At 43.2% G+C, this 16,981-nt stretch overlaps 1 protein-coding gene across 17 annotated transcripts in view; it reads right to left on the bottom strand.

The window, feature by feature from the left end:
* The window catches only part of HUWE1 (HECT, UBA and WWE domain containing E3 ubiquitin protein ligase 1), a 173,342-nt gene that overhangs the window by 16,281 nt on the left and 140,080 nt on the right, over nucleotides 1-16,981 (bottom strand). For 13 of the 17 annotated variants that reach the window (XM_045087833.1, XM_045087836.1, XM_045087835.1 and 10 more), the window contains 16 exons: nucleotides 15,105-15,316; nucleotides 14,479-14,661; nucleotides 11,414-11,586; nucleotides 10,911-11,059; nucleotides 10,089-10,164; nucleotides 9,156-9,254; nucleotides 8,434-8,567; nucleotides 8,078-8,246; nucleotides 6,513-6,741; nucleotides 5,690-5,868; nucleotides 5,319-5,408; nucleotides 5,015-5,169; nucleotides 3,672-3,717; nucleotides 1,879-2,166; nucleotides 529-820; nucleotides 202-332 (listed from right to left, as the gene is read on the bottom strand). In XM_045087833.1, the coding sequence (XP_044943768.1) occupies nucleotides 202-332; nucleotides 529-820; nucleotides 1,879-2,166; nucleotides 3,672-3,717; nucleotides 5,015-5,169; nucleotides 5,319-5,408; nucleotides 5,690-5,868; nucleotides 6,513-6,741; nucleotides 8,078-8,246; nucleotides 8,434-8,567; nucleotides 9,156-9,254; nucleotides 10,089-10,164; nucleotides 10,911-11,059; nucleotides 11,414-11,586; nucleotides 14,479-14,661; nucleotides 15,105-15,316 (2,605 nt within the window). The remainder of the gene's footprint in view (nucleotides 1-201; nucleotides 333-528; nucleotides 821-1,878; nucleotides 2,167-3,671; nucleotides 3,718-5,014; nucleotides 5,170-5,318; nucleotides 5,409-5,689; nucleotides 5,869-6,512; nucleotides 6,742-8,077; nucleotides 8,247-8,433; nucleotides 8,568-9,155; nucleotides 9,255-10,088; nucleotides 10,165-10,910; nucleotides 11,060-11,413; nucleotides 11,587-14,478; nucleotides 14,662-15,104; nucleotides 15,317-16,981) is intronic. The other 4 variants (XM_045087827.1, XM_045087829.1, XM_045087830.1 and 1 more) reach the window with 3 other exon arrangements.

The raw sequence follows: 16,981 nt of genomic DNA, 5'->3' as shown, positions 1-16,981 counted from the left end.
ACCTGAGCTAAGATCTGTTTGATTCCAAAGCCTGGGCTCATTCCATCATGCAGCACCAGCACTCCCTTACTGCTGGACCTCCTCCCATAGGTATGCCACCTTCCATGTGGGTGGGACAATTTAACTGGCAGGAATTTCCACGCCAAAGGCTCCTAGAAGCCTACATAACCCTAGGATGGCCTAAGCACACATGGAGCTCACCTGCAAGGGGATCTTCTTCTTCACTGCTTGTTGAAGGGAGTGGCTCTTCTAGTATTCCCCGGGAATCTGCTCCAGAAATGGCAACAGCAGAATCTCTGGTGGAAGAACTCTCAGAGGATGCAGGGGGAGAGCTAAAGAAAATAATTTTCAGGTTGTTCTAGTATTAATGTTTCCCCATTTATAAAATACTCCCATAACACCCCACTCTCATAGAAGCCAGGATGATTTCCCCAGTGCACCAAGCATGTGCAAGAGTTAACAAATATGCATGTGGCTTGAAATATCCACCAGCACATTCTGCTTTCCTCTTGTTCACACAATGCTTACCTGTCCTCAGGGGGCTGGGTAGGTTCCCCTGATGTATCGCCCCTGCCTTGCACTTCTGTCACAACAGGTGGGGCATCCCCAGGAGTGGAGCTGCCTGCTGTGGGTTGCTCAGAACTGCCAGCTGCTGAGGTGTCACCCACAGCCTCCTCCAGGGTACAGGAAGCTAGGCTACTGGTGTCCATAGGAGAGCCTTCCAGTTGACTGCTGACAGCTGTCAGTGCATCAGAATCTTCAGCTCTCTCTGGGGAAAGAGAGGCTAGGAGGAAGTCACATGGAGAGGTTAGATCTCTGCCTAGAAGAGGGGGCCGAATTAAGATGCAGCCAGATTAGACTTCTCAATTCTCTACTGTCTTGCTTGCCTGACATTCCCCTCAGTCTCATATACTTTATAAAGCTCAGCTCAATTCCTCATGATGTTCCTGGTATGCCTGTGAAACACCTTTCCCTAGGCACCCCAGGTAAGGAAGGGAGTCTGTCACTTTCAGATTCCATGCAGGCACCACTTGTACATGCATGTTGATTTTGTTTACCTAAAGAAGGGTCCTTGAAATAAAAAACTCCTATGCCTTAAAGTTTTTCCAGAGCCTATCACAGGCAGCATGGTGCAGAGCAGGAATAGCAAACAAGTCTCAATTTACCCTGTTGGAACACTGCTGTGAAGAATTTTGAGGCCCCACTGCAAACCACTGGGAAATAGTGGCATGAGATGAACAGTGTTTGCCAGGATGGGAGAGATGTGTGTGTGTGGGGGGTGGGTGATGTGCTTGCCATGCCTAAAGGGTGCTGAAGGAGAGCAAGCTTTAAAGTCACACAACAGATCTGGATTTTTCTCAGCTCAATCACTTATTGAATGGTCTTGGGCTAATAATCTCATGTGGGTTTCAGTTTACTCACGGAGATAATACTATCTACTTTGGAGGGTTGTTTCTGTTTGGACGTTTATTTACTATTTTTTAAAAGTAACTTCTATCCCCAATGTGGGGCTCAAACTCACAACCACGAGATCAAGAGCTGTTGCATGCTCTTCTGACTGGGCCAGTCAGGAGTCCCAGGAAGGTTGCTTTTAAAGAAGTAACAGGCTTGCCATGATAGCCCAGGAAAAGTGATCACCTCAATAAACTGTTTGCATTATCACCTGTATCATTCGACACTCAGATACATGATCTTGAGTCCACAGAGAAGAAACCTCAACTTTAGCTAAGAAAGAAAATATGCAAGCTAAGATCCTACTCTCTGAGGACCCGAACTTCTACTATTTCTTTAAGGACAGTAAAAAACTCCAAAGATGTCCATTTTCCCTCCTGTTAAATCACCCTTCACTCCTTACCCAAACCTTGAAATTCTACTCACTTATAGTAGGAGCTGGGGACAACTCCATCTGAGTTGTTTCTGCTTCTCCACTTGGCCTTGTGGGACCCAATTCCTCTGACTCTACAGGCATCAATAGCTGTGCAGAGCTACCCCCTTCTCCAGCAGGGGATTGCAGCTCTTGAGCAATCTGTCCCAAGGCTGGTGGGGGTGGGAGTGTTTGTTGCTGTTGTGAAGGCTGCAGAGTGACAAGGGTGTCCTTGGACTCAGATGTAGCTGCATCAGTTGAAGATGGGGTTGTTGGGTAGCTGTCAGGCATAGGAGTCCCATCTTTCTCGGAAAGAATAATAATGCAGGTGTTAAGGGACAATCAGCCAAGAAACCAGGACGCCACTCAATCAGCACATGTGGCCTGACAAGTATCCCACCCCAGTCAGTAATGTATGAATATCTTCCCCCCCGCCCCCAAGTGTTCCTTGGAACAGCTTGTGGATCACTTGGTATACCCAGGATGAGGGCTAAGGCACAGTGTTATCTTAGTCTCAAGAACTAAAGATACGAATCTTTACAGATCCTAAGAATTAAATCCTTTCTATGCCCTGGGTGGAAGGGGAAAGAGTTCAAAGTCACTTTATGATGATACTTGCCTCACCCTAAATATTACTTATTCCCTTCGACCTCCCTTTCCTTAAGAGTCCTGATTATCCCAGGAATATCTGTATTTCTGATGGAGGCAACAGTGCCAAGACTAAGTATGAATATGCCCACACCAGGGAAAGTAGTAAGTTGTATAGTTATCTTCTAATTGGGGCCTAAAATCCCTACCCCACAACAATACAACTTACTACCTCACCCCGGCATGAGCAGAATCCTCTAGCAAGGGTAGCAGACAAAATGCCATTTTACCTGGTAACAGACCTTTTCAAAGACCTTTTGCTAGATTAAAGGCACCAGGACACCTACCACCCACTTTAAATGCTTAGAAAAAAAAACAACAAAAAACTGTGTAGGCTTTAGTATCTCATTTTGCAATTCAAATGCCAAAGGAGACAGAAGGCACAGGGAAGCAGAAGAAAGTTCTGAAGAAATGGGGGTGGGGGACATGGACAAGTTATCAGAACCATGAAATAGCTGCTGACATTAAGATTAGAAGGAGGAATACAAAACATATAGTAGTAATACCAGTTAGCCCACAGATGCCAAAAACAGATTGTTCAGGATAACATCCCTAGACTTTTAGATTCCGAAGACTCACAAAATTTATATAAAAAGGAGAAAATAGAAAGAGACTAACATAGGGTTACCAAACGTAGGTTATTTAGCCAAATAAGAAAGAATCCTGTCAATAACACTTAATAAAATATTTTGATACCAAAGAACTAAGAAGGACATAATCTCTATAAAAACCAGTTCTTTAAATTGAATAAATTCAGCTTTCTGAAAAACTCATTAAACCCTCTTTATTTTGTTCATTTCCACAGAGGGCTGGCATTTGGGAACCACCGCCATCAGATATTCTCATGAAGCACCACACCACGGTGGTCACCAAAGGCAATAGGACACATGGCCTTGCTACACATGCCAGAATGCAGCACAGCATGATCAGAGTGAGAACCTGAACAGAGCACGTTGGAGGGGAAGTGTACCACCGTGGGAAAGACAGTAGACTGTATAGTTATCTCCAAGATGGGGTATGACCCTAAAACTATACAATCTACTACCTCATCCCACAGAGCACCAGTGTTCATCTTCAGCCCACTCTGGGCCAGCTACTTGAAAGGGTCAGGAAAAAGAACGAACCAATTAGCAGGAACGTGAAAAAGGGGAAGAGTTACCTGAGAGGTTCTGTTCAGTGGAGTCATTGGTCTTAGATGCAGTACACTGGAAAGAGAGGGGACAGACCAATGTGGGACTTCCGTAAGCATGTAAGACAGTGGAAAACTGTAATAGCTACCCCTGCCCACATAAGCCACCAAGGAGTTCAAGAACCTGGATGAAAGATGAGCATTTTAAAGTGCAATATATCTCTAATACATACTTGTGCTGAAAGATGGCTTGGGAACAAGGGGAAACAGCCAGGAGGCTGACTGAATAATGAGCTGGGCCGGGCACAGAACGTGGCCTAAATACAACCATGAGACCAGCAAGAATTCCTTAAAGTTTCATCACTATGTATTTCCCTTCCTTGGGCTCGTTTTGTTCACTCCAGCTTTGTTTGTTTGATTTTAAAGATTTTATTCATTCATCTACTTGAGAACGAAGAGAGAGAGCGCGTGAGTGGGGTTTGGGAAGGAAGGGGCACAGAAGTGGGAGGGAGAGGAACAAGCAGACTCCACCCTGAACCTTCCATCCTATGACCCTGAGACCATGACCCGAGCCAAAACCAAGAGCTGGATGCTTAATTGACTGAGCCACCCAGGCACCCCAACTGTCCACTCCAGCTTTTAAAATCACATGTCAGGCTTGCTTATTTTCTACCCATTTGTTATATCAAGTTTATTATCCTAACTGAGTATTTTTAAAATCCTTCATTTGATATCCTAACTGCCGAGTTTTCTTATTTCTATATATTTCATATATTTTAAAGCCAGTATTATTCAACATCCCAGAAATTTCAAAAGAGGTAGTTTCTTTCTAAACCAAAGTCATGCTAGAGGTTTTGCAAATTGAAAATCAAGCCTTAGAAAACGACATGTGGTGCTGGGGTTTAGGGCATGAGTATTTCCTGACTGAAGCCTAAGCCTAACTTATCCAAATGATGGAATGGGGTCATCTTGGTAAGTAAGGTCTCCCCACACTTGGTCAGTCAATCCACTGAGTGAACTGCAACTGAATCACTAAGAGCATGGGCATAATCGAAATCATTCTTCTTGTCTAGTTGCAGTCACTGAAGGTAGAGACTACACAGTGTCACTGGTAAGTTAGGAGCCACTCTGGTTCTTGCTCCAGTTTTCCCCAGCAGAGACACTGGAGAAATAGTTTTTCCTCAGGGTTTGAAATTCTTTCCTCTAAAAAAAACCCCATGTGAATGTAGGGTGCATTTGGAAGGAATAATTTCTCAGGTTCAATGTGAACATCTCAGGATTCTTCAATCACTGGTGCTACATATATGCCAAAACCATTTGAAAGTAAAGTATGACAGAGCCAAAGATGAATCCTTCCCGCCTTTGAAAATCACCTGTGCACCCTGATCCCTGTTTTCCTTATCTTCTTTGCTTTTGTCAGTTATCTTTGTTTCTTCCTCAGCCAGTTGTTTTCTGCGTTTTTCCCGCCTCTCTTCCAGCTCCTCATCCCTCAGGAATTCCAGGTGATTGACAATGGGCACTTTAACAACTGGATCAAAGAAGCAAAGATCAGAAGTTGCTCAGTGGAGGCAGCCAAAAGGCAGAGCTGTGGCCAGAGAATGAGGGCAGCAATTCCCACGCACTCATTCCCAGCTGTGGAAGGCTCACTACTGCCCAGATAACCAAGCTGTCACATACCTGAAACACAGTCATGCATGCTCTCAGCATCGAGAACTTTGCATTCCTCTGTCCAGCGGGTCAAGGCTGTGGGGATGCTGGATAGGGTCCCTGTAGGGGCAAAAGAGTGAGATTCTTGGCCTGGTCCTATGTCACCTGATCCCCAAATCGCCACATTTCTCTAACAGGACCCAAAGTCTATCACAACATTTGGCACATCACCAGTGTCCAGAGATAGTAAAGATTTTGTTGACCTTGGCTAAACTATCAAGTGGTTCTGGATCCGATAAAATGTGGTTACTTTAGGCAGGGCAGATACTGTTCTGCCTTCCCTCAGCAAGAAAAAAGCAGAATGTAAAAACTGTACTCTTCCTTTCACCACACAAACTTGCCTGCTTGGCTGGTTGCTGTGCTCTGGTCATGGAAGAAGTCATCCAGCAGTTCATCATCAGATCTGGCAATGATGTGGACATCATCATTGCCTACCAGGAGGCGGGCTCGGCCACGGCTTTGTAGGGGAAGGCTGCTGCTCAGCTGAAGGATGTCAGCAGCAGCAGAAGGACCAAGCAACCTGTAGTGTGATGGTGGGGTACCATGGTCACTGTAATTCATAGGGGTCCTGCAATCTGTTATTGCGAGATCCTTTCTGTACCCTCTTGGAAATGCTTAACACTATTATGGACCTGATCATATTGAGTATAAATCTTTTTAAAAAAACTTTTATTTAGTAATCTCAACACCTGACATGGGGCTCTAACTCATGATCCCAAGATCAAGAACTGCCTGCTCCTCTGGGTGAGCTGGTCAGATGCCCCACTAAGCATAAATCTTAGTTACTTTTCGAACTATCAGTCTGCCAACTTTATTTGGGCTGAGGTTGGATATTTGTTCCTGACAGAGTGTGTGTCATTGATAATACCATGCACCGCACCCTCTCTCTCTTGTGTACCCACTGTAGCCTGTACATTGACCATTATGATACCTATGTCCTTTTCTCTCACTCTGATATTGTTTCTTCCACTAAACTCTAAGACTGAGGGCAGAAATCTTGTCCTGTCTATATTTAAAGTGTTAAGTGCTTGGCACATGAGATGTTTCATCGATTGCTGAACATATGCATAGGAGGACACTTAAGCAAAAAGACTTGTTACATAATTTAGTACTCCCCCCAAAGCTGCACATACAATCCTAAGAAATGGGACAAATGTAACTTACCTCTGGAGTATAAGAGGAGGGTTGGGCTGGCGATTCCCAGGGTAATGAACGTGAATGGTATGGCCTGTATTGGCCGTCAGCTGCCTTAGGGTCCTCTGACTGCGCCCGATGCCCTGGGTGAGACGCGTTGTGGAAGAGCCACTGCCCAGCGTCAGAGAACTGTGGTCTGCATGGCGTACCATCAGTGGGTGAGTGGTAGGGATATTTCCTGGGGATGGGGGGATGTCTGCTGCAAGGACAATATGTAAAGGGATCAGTGCCAAAAAAAATCTCTTCCATGGTTGTTCCAACAGAACCATGTCTCCTGGGCCTTACTTCCTCACACGGAAACCTGAGCTTTGTCCTTTCTCCCTCATTCCCACACCTCATTTATAATCACTGACACTACCATAGCTTATGCCACAATCTCTTATCTAGATATAGCAACAGCCTCCTAAATAGTACCTTCTCCCAATCCATTCTTCACACTATAGCCACAGTGATGCTTCTAGGCCCCTGAGAAACATGCTACTCCCTTCACCTAGAGGACTCCTATCCCCCTTCTTCACCTGCTCTTTTGTTCTTGGCCCAGATGTCACTTCCTCTGATTCTACAGATTGGCTTAATAATCCTTTTCTCTGGGCTTTCTTACCATACTACAACGTAATGCCTCCTAACTTGTAATTCCTAATAGACCATAAACTCCTTTCATGGAAAAGGACTGCTTTCTTTTTCACTGCTGTATCCTGAGTACCTAGGAAGCAGTAGGCACTCCTCAAATATTTAATTTGCTAAATGAAGGGAGGCTCAACAAACGGAAGACTGATGGAAATCACAAAAATGCAAAGAAAATCACAGAATAGAAGGCACCTTGAAAATTATGTAGTACAACCCATTTTTTTTTTCTTTTAGAACTTTTCATTTACAGGTGACAAACTGAGGCTCAAAGAGGTAAGAGACTACTTGGCCAAGACAACAGACCAGAACAGTTCAGTATTTTCTGCTATATCATGCTTGTGATTTGGGGTCAAGACCTGCCTTCTCAGGACAGCTTGATTCTAAGAGCTAGATGCTAAAAGCGAACTTTGTCGTTGATGGGGGAGAAGGAAAGAGATTCACTCTCTCCTCCGTAAAGATGCATCCTTGATGACCAGAGTGAATGTGCTCAAATATACTCCCCAATGCCAAGCTCAAAGGTGTTCATCCAAACTCTCAAGATCCAGGGTTACAGACATAAGAATTATTGATTGCCCTGTCACTGTAGCATGCACATGGGTGCCTGATGCAGTCAGCCTTGGTCTCATTTAAAAAAAAAAAAATTCAAGCAAATCATCAAGTTGTCCAGGCTCTAAAATGGCTGCCTGTTTACTGAGGTGGAGAGAACAAAAGCAGCCTCTCACAATTCCTTCTTCTAAGTACACATTTATTGAGAGAGATGGATTCAGATATCCCTTGCCCCAGGAAGTCAGCATAGGAAAAGAAGTGCTGTGTCAGATTGATAGCTGCTCTGGTTCACTGCTTGGCTTACCCTAGAGAAGGGTATACGAATCAAGAGGTAAAAACCCAGCTGAGCCCTTGTATCTTACTAGCACTGGAGAACATGTTGTCAAACTCAATGATGAGATCATCCTCCCGGTCAAAGCGCTCAAATCGGACCAAGGGAGAAGCGTTCATATCAGGGTAATCCTCATCCAATTCCATTTCAGAGCCATCGTCGTCATCGTCTTCATCTCCCTCTTCACCTTCATCATCCTCCTTAAGGGGAAAATAGGAGATGGAGAATTGCTGGAGGTAAGGGTTTTCTGAAGTCTGGCGTCATGGCCACATTTGCACATGAGGGAGGGAGGCGCTGAGGCTAGCAACCCAGACTGTTGGTTTTCTCCAGCTCTGTGTTCCCATGGAAGAGGTTGTCTGAACCAGCCCAAACACAGTCCCCCCTCACCTGATCATCTTCCTCATCTTCCTCCTCCTCCTCCTCTTCATCCTGACTATCATCCTCATCCTCGTTACTGCCACTGCTGTCCTCTTCCTGAGTGTGCTCCTCCTCATCCTCAGGGTCCAGGATATTCATGGAATCTAAAACAAAGGGAGCACATTGGAGGACTATACTGAGTAGCTAGCAAACAGGCTACTGTGCAGGCCGGCAGACTGAATGGGAAGGCGATGGGGTATCTGACTCTAGGAGAGGAAGAACCAGATCTGGGGTGATATACAGACTTAGTGAGCCAGCCCTGATTTCCTGAGAGTGCCAATCAATGCATCAACACGCTGAGCAGGGTGGCTGAATGTGGAGGCTGGCTATAGGGTGGTACTTCAGGAGCCATGGTCTAGGACTTGGCCAAGTCTGCTGGTGCCCCTTTGCCTTTCCAGTCCTACTTTGCTACTGACTGCATCCTGTTGGTTAAGAGGGAATCTGGAGCGATGATAGCAGGTGGGTGAGAAGAAAGCGAACCAAGTAAGAAGTGACAAACTTTTGGGCAAGCAGTAGTAACATGTTATTTGAAAAACTGGCTGAGGATAAAGTGGATGGTGTATGTCAGCGCATGCAGACAGATGCTTCCTTATTCTGCACATGTGGGCAGCTGCCTCCAGGAAAACCCTAGTGTAGTGTCTGTCAGACGTGCAGGGCAAGAAGGGAGGCCCTTCTGGCCTCGGCACTCTCACCTTCTCGGTTGGCCTGCAAGGTGGAAGCTTGGCTGAGGTTGGAAGGAGCTTCATCCATCAGCACGTCCTCTTGTGATTCATCCTCTCCACTTCTGCTCACTGAAGGTTACAGAGCAGAGCCTTCACTGAACAACAGAGGACTTCCCTTTCCAGATTGGGTGCGCCTAAAGTAGCTATGTACACCCAGCAGATATCCATTTTTTTTTTTTTTTTGGATGAGGGAGAAGACCTAGGTTCTCTGCTGTTGACTAGCTAGGTGAGCTTGGCCAGTCACTTTACCTGTCTGAGTCTCAGTTTCCTCATCTGTAAAATGGGATGATCACATCTGCCCTGCCAATCCCACTAATTGTGAAACCACAGAGGATAATGGGTGTGAAAGTCTTGTCAAATTTAAAAATAGAGGTCTACTTCCATTTATCCTTTGATTTCCTTTATCAATAAAATAAAAACAAGTAACACATAGACCCTTGGAGCCAGGTGACAGTAGGGTACTTTCGCCATTTTCCCTTTGAGTTGTAAAAAGGGCCACCCTTAGGGAATGATCACTCTTTTTACACTACTGAGACTCAGAGGCGGAAAGCCCCTGGATTTTGCTGAAGAACTGAAAGGAAAGCACTTTCTCACCCTACAGCCTCTAAAGCCTCCTCTCTAGGCTTCCATGAATAACACTCTTGATGTGCCTCATGTATCATCTATATTGATGGCCACCCCCTCCACCTCCCCCACACAGGCAACGCTTCAGACCTGCCACCACAGGTCTGTAGATGGTTTGTGAATTTCTCATCTGTAAGACCATCAACATCAAGACAAGCAGCAATCTAGGCTGGCTATGAGCCCTTAGGCAGAGCTGAGCAAGCAGATGATGAGAAAAAGGGTCCTCCCAAGAGAGACTGAGGCAAAGGAAAAGGCTATACTCAGTTCTGGGGCTCTCACCTATAATTGTACTGTTCCCAGATCCGCCATCCCTCTCAAGCAACTCATCTATCAGGTCCTCCAGCTCATTCTCAACCTGGAGAGAAATAGAACATATATATGGATGCACACAAGTCTATCATTGAGCTAGCATGGAAACCCTAAAAAAAGCCAGCAAGGGAGTATATATTTCTAGGATAACATGTGACAGAACATGTTGCATAAACACCACACATTTGGTGCTAAGAGCACAGAAACTACTATGTGCTGCCAATCCGCATTCAGATTGTCCTTCAAATGGATTCATCCCAGTTATCTCAGATCTGATTAGTTGTTTCACTATCCAGGAATACATGCAGATCTCCTCAGAGCTTAAGACTGTAAGGCCCCATTTCTTACCACTGCTACTAGCTCCAGAAATTACATTGCCTTCTTTTGGGTCTTTAGAAAATAGCTGGTTTGAATGCTCCAGTGAGACCAGGTGCTATAGGCACAACAGTGATGTTAAGGAGTTTCCATTAATGGCCAGAGCCAAATAAATCAAATACCTTGGGCCCAAAGGGCTCAGGCCAGTTTTCTGCATCCACATTTCACCTGTGCTTAAGTTTTCCTCTTGGGATCTATTCTGTTTCATAGTACATGGATGGCATTCTGGCCCTGCCCCCACCCCTCATTTAATACAATTCAAACACATTTACTGATCTACTACTAAGAGTATCATCTGTGTTCCTCTGCAAAACAGACAGCATTGAGGCAAAGATCTAAAGTACTCACCCACCCACACCGCCTGGGGGTTTGGTTCATCGCCGCAATAGGGGTATGCTGGGTGATCTGCCTCCCTACCTGCATCTCTTGTGAACTGAGCACCTCAGGCTGCCCAGCAATCACCACTGAGTCGGTTTCAGCCTCCCCATCCATGATATCCCCATCTGCCACCTCTGTCTGAGTGACATCATGATCCTCCTCCTGCACTTCTGCTTCCCCAGGCTCGCCTGAAACAATCAACCAACCAGCAAAATAATCAAAGGGTGCCTATCTGCAGGGCACCATGAGGCAAGCATGAAGACAATAAGGTCCCTTCCCTGGGCAAGTTTACAAGTTCTCAGAGAATAAATGAATGGGTGACAAAGGAAAAGACAAGGCTACGTGTGAGGAGAGCCAAATAAGGCTACAATTTGAAGGAATTCTTTGTGGGGCGGATTCCCACACCACTATGACAGATCTCTGGAAGGCCAGCAAGTTCCCAGGGAAACAACACCAAGCCAGAACAGTTGTGATGCAATGCACCCATAAAATAGCTATGCCCACCCAGCCAGCTCTTCAGTCCATTGGCTCTGATTCCCTACCTGGGTCCTGCTGGTTGCTATTGGAGTCCTGAGCAGCTCCTTGGGCATCCTGCTCAGACTTGCTCTTGCTAGAAGCACTCTTGCTGCCAAAAAGGCTACTGGGCTGGTTAACAATCCGGGAAAGTGTTTCCAAAGGCTTCAAAGCAGCGTTGACTGTGTTGGCCATGTTTGGACTGAGATAAAGGAAGATACAGAGATGGACTTAGCACAGAAACTCACACTAAGGAGGAACCAAGACTCATCAGAGTACAGCTGATTCCAGGGATGAGGCATGGAGGGTACAAGGTGAGTCTGGGACATCTTGTTGTGCCAGAGGCTTTAAAAAATTAATGGGGTCATCATTACCACAGGTCAAATATGAAACACTGAAAGATCAACAATAATGATGGCAATGGTATTACATTAAATGTAAAAAGAATCTGCAGCCATAGGGATACAAACAGGCAGGATAAAGTCAGAAATCATCACTTTTCAGACAACAATGAAAGTGATCCAGGCAAAGATCACCAATAAATGCTAAAACTATGGAGTTAAAAATCCTCAGGGCATAGGATATTCATATAATCTTCATGTGAACTCAAAGAATCACCCCATAGAAAACTTATTAAGTACAAAGGGAAAAGCTAACCTTTAACTGTGATCAAACCTAGCATTACCAATAATGGACAAATTAGTATTATGTATCTCCTGGTGTGATGCATCAATAAGGGCAAACATCACCTATATACTATCCATGCAGGAAAGTTTAACCTAAACCTGAATATAAGGAAGCAATTAGACAAATCCAGATTATGGAATATTCTACATTTGTCTTTCTGGATCCTTCAAAACAGTCAAATGTCATAACAAGAGATATGGGATAATCAAATGCAATTAGTGATGTTCATTGGATCCTGGACAAAAACCACTCTCCCCTCAAGGTGTAATACTTGGAATAATTGGGGATATCGGAGTACGAAATACATATTGAGTACTATTATATCAATGGTAAAATTTCTTAGATGTGATGATATTCTAGCCATGTAAAAGAATGTTTATTTTTAGGAGAAACATGCTGAAACATTCAGAGGTTAAAACATCATGTTGTCTGCAATGAACTTCAAATGATTCAGCTTCTAAATGGGGGAACTCAAACAGGACAGAAATGATAACCACTGGTTAATCCAGATGAGACATACGGTGCTCATTACACTCCTGAGTTTGAAATTTTTAAACGTTTTAAGAAAACTGATGAGGGGCACCTGGGTGGCTCAGTGGGTTAGGCCTCCACCTTTGTCTCAGGTCGTGATCTCAGGGTCCTGCGATTGAGCCCCACATTGGGCTCTTTGCTCGGTGGGGAGCCTGCTTCCCCCTCTGTCTCTGCCTGCCTCTCTACCTACTTGTGATCTCTGTCTGTCAAATAAATAAATAAAATCTTAAAAAAAAAGATTAATTTGTATCAAAACGACAAAGAAGTCAGTCTGAGGAGGCCCCATGGGCCAAAGATATAATGAGAAAGAATGATAGCAGTGGTCCAAATAATTCAATTACTGATTTAAAAAAATCAGTGAAAACAGAAAATTGAAAGCCAGAGAAAAGTTGCATTTGGGGTGGTGATTAAGTCTACTGATTACTCTAAAAATTGGTGACTTAAGAAAAAAAAAAAAAAAAAAAAAAAAAGTTTTTCCTGCCTTTTCAGTAGGAACTGTATTTCAGGGTAACCAGACCACAAAAATGCCAGCTAACAGTGTAGAAGGAATGACAGAATTGAGAAAGTTATCACTGATAATCCCCAAAGAAATTAGAACAGGAAAGGATTATCACTTACTGTTAAGATCATTAATTAGGTATATGGCTGACAGGAAACCAAACATTTATACAGTGCCAAAATACTAACATAGATTACTTTATAGTAAGAAGGTAGAAAATACAACAGTACAATGATAATTATCACTCTAGTAGTCAGTTTTGTCATGATTTTTTTTTTTAAAGATTTTATTTATTTATTTGTCAAAGAGAGAGTGAGCACAAGCAGACAGAGTGGAAGGCAGAGTCAGAGGGAGAAGCAGACTCCCTGTGGAGCAAGGAGCCCGATGCGGGACTCGATCCCAGGATGCTGGGATCATGACCTGAGCCGAAGGCAGCTGCTCAACCAACTGAGCCACCCAGGCATCCCTGTCATGATTTTTGATAGTTCAAAGAGATGTGTTGCCCCATGATAGAATATGAGATATACACCACTTAAGATATAGCCTAACCAATAACTTTAAATTGCTCCATTAAGCTTCTAGCTCTAATTAGAAGTTTAGAGAAAACAGGAAGTAAAGGAATTGCAATGGGCCAAATCTAGAAGGCAAGACATTCTGCAGGACTTGTTGACCACCTCAACAAGTTAGTGTCACTAACAGAAATAAAATGAAGATTAAAAAAATTAAGGTTCTGTGTTAGAATAACAGAGATTCAGAGGACATAATCAGAAGTAATGCAAGATCTGTAACTAGATTCTGGTTTGCACAAAAATTTTTGAATATGGATTTGGGCATTATATATAAAGGATAAAAATTTACTTACACCGAAAGGTAGACATAGTGACTGAAAAAAACCAAAAAACCCCCCAACCCAACCCAGGTTACACAACAACATATGTAACATCATTTTAGTAAAAAATACATTTTGTATGCATGTGAAGAAAACCACTGAGAGATATGTGGTAGGTAACAGTGATATCTGAGTGGCAGTGATATCTATTTTTGCTCATCTGTAGTTCTCATGATACACATATAATTTTACAATAATAGGTTATTTTTAATTAAGGTGGGGGAAGCTTGGGAAAAAATTATTCATACAGTCTAACTCTGGAGTTTGCAGGACATGAGAAAACTAAGGCCTGAAGAAAGGCAAAGTGTCTTGCTTAACCACGATATTAAGAACTCAGGTTCCCACCTATATCCAAATCATTCCTATCACATTTGTGGCTCACTACTCATCTGACGAAGATACAGGAAATACAAGCAAATGAAGAAATAAAAGCAGCATGACTAAAGAGAGGGCAAAAGCCTGCCACTGGGGTTCAGGAATAACTTTACCTAGACAGGTCCAGACTGTGAGGCACTCTTGCCAGGTCATTAACCAGTCCCTTCTTTAGGAAGAGTCGAATGATGTTGTTCATGCCATTGTGCTGGGTCTTGGCTGTGGCACTGCTGTAGAAGCTGGAGGTGGAGGGGCAGGACTCCATGATAGTACTGATGATACACATCACTGCCTGAAGCCTGGGAGAGAAGTGTGACACCTCTATCATATGAATACTGCCTGTTATTGGTGTCTTCACTAACTCACCTCAGATAACCCTCCGGTGCCCTCAGTATTTCCTTGTGGAAGTAACATTGAAAAAGGTGAGAGCTCACTCCCTGAGTGGTAGCACTTAGTTTTCTTTACACATAATTTAAAAAGTGAGACTGAATAGCCTGTTGAACATCAAGACCTCAGAAATATAATGAAAACATCCCTTTGTTTTTTTCTCTAAGCTGTATCCTCTTCCAAATGTAATCAATACTCTAGGTATCTGGAAGCACTAGAACTACTTGAGAGGACCAGAGGATATACAGTGAGAGTGGGACCAGAACTCTTGTTCAAGTGCAAGGAATCCCATGGACAAGGAATGCAGTAAGGGGATGCTATTGGTTACTAGCACTCCATCAGGCATGGATTTTACCTGGCATGTTTCTCTGTACTCTCAGCCATAGCCAGTGCCCGTCCCAGGGCTGCCTTTACTTCATTCACAAGGGCCACCTGGGCATCTGTGCCACTCCCTGCAGCAGCCAGGCTTGCGAGGAATAAGCGGGCCAGGGCAGGTGTGTCCTTGTCTTCCGCATTCTGGGTATGTGGGAGGAGGTGGTCCAGAACAAAAGCTAGCACACTGCAGTCCTGAAAAGTCATTAACCATGACGTTTACTCACAAGCATAATTATGCCATATTATTTGCATATCAACAAGGTACATATACAGAGATTTGATCCTTCAAGTCATCCTGTCAATTATCAGGTCTACTTTACAGATGAGAAGACCAAGGGTTGAAGGTACATGCTAAGCGAGTAGCAAATCCAGATTTTATGCTTTTAAATCTCATTCATTTCTCATTACACAGTTTAAGCACCTTTACTTACATGTCACTTGGCATTTCTCAAACACTTTTATGTGTGATATTTGACAGAACTGTTCACAGTAAACCTATAGAACAGTTAAGCCAAGTTCAATATCTTCCCCGTCTGACAGATGGGTAATCTGAGGCCCAAAGAAACATGGCCTGCACAAAAAACTTAGCCCATGGAAAGGATTCAAATCCTGATTCATAATTGAGTGCTACAATTCCTTCAGTATTCTATTAAATTGTAATATTTACCGATACCTACAACATGCTAAGGAACGTGGGCTAAAAAGTGGCAGGAGTTCGAACAGTAGTCACAGATATGGATATGCAAACATATTTAATGAAGAGTTACATAAAATAGCAAAAAAGGTCCAACAAGGGAAGGAAACTGAGACTTGTTCCTTCTTTCTAACAATCATTTCTGCCCTGGTAATTCCTTACATTAGAAAGGAACTTAAAGTTCTGTTGTCATTCAAGCAGATTTTGGATCAAAATACATAAATAATTTCATAATTAGAAAGAGATGATGGTTGCACAAACACTTAATGTACTAAATGCAACTCAACTATACACTTAAATGCTTAATTTTATGTAAAATTTGCCTCAATAAAAAAAAAGCACTGAAGAATTGTAAAGTCTAGATAATTAAGTAAGGTAGCCTAGTTAAGATGGAACTTGTTAGAAATAAAAAATTCCCAGTAGTGAATACAATACAAAATTGTATAAATATGTTATGTGACATTATTACTAAAAACTGGAAAAAAAGCTTTGCAATTTGGGAAAGCAGTGTGATGCAGTAAAGAGACTTGGATTTGTAATCAGAGACCTGGGTTCCAATTCTAATCCTGCTCCTCTGCAGCTGACCTTGAGCAAGCTAACCTTTCTGAGCCTTCTCTACTTTTCTGTTAAGGGTGGCAATACCAATCACCTTCCAGTCCTGAGGGAAGGATCATCAATAGCATTTATAAAGCACCTAGGAGTACCCAGTACCACAAGGTCACGTGACATGTATTAAACACATGCTTAATAAATTTACAATTAAATGTCTTATTCCACCAGAAACTACAACTGACGTAGTGATTAAAAACTTTCAAATAAAATTCCTAATGTATGTTTAATACACGTAACTCCACAAAAATACTTGTATCCAGAATATGTGAAGAATTCAATAGAAAACAAGAATACAAGACTTGGACACATCACAGGAGAATATCCAAATGGCCAATAAAGACAAGGATATTTTAACCACAATGCAATACCACTACAAATCCACTCGATCAGCTAAAATGAAAAATGAGAAAAATACCAAGTGTTGGCAAGGAGGTGAAACAACCTGAACTCCCATATACCATGCTTGGTGATAATATAAATTGACACAACCACTCTGGAAACTTTTGGCACCATTTGCTAAAGCTAAAGAGACCAGCAATTCTATTTCTAGG

The sequence above is a fragment of the Mustela putorius genome, unplaced genomic scaffold (genome assembly GCF_011764305.1).
Source record: "Mustela putorius furo isolate JIRA1106 unplaced genomic scaffold, ASM1176430v1.1 tig00001566_pilon_pilon_pilon, whole genome shotgun sequence".
NCBI classification, from domain to species: domain Eukaryota; kingdom Metazoa; phylum Chordata; class Mammalia; order Carnivora; family Mustelidae; genus Mustela; species Mustela putorius.
The sequence above is the reverse complement of the archived record's forward strand: the minus strand, read 5'-3'. Positions and strand labels throughout refer to the sequence as shown.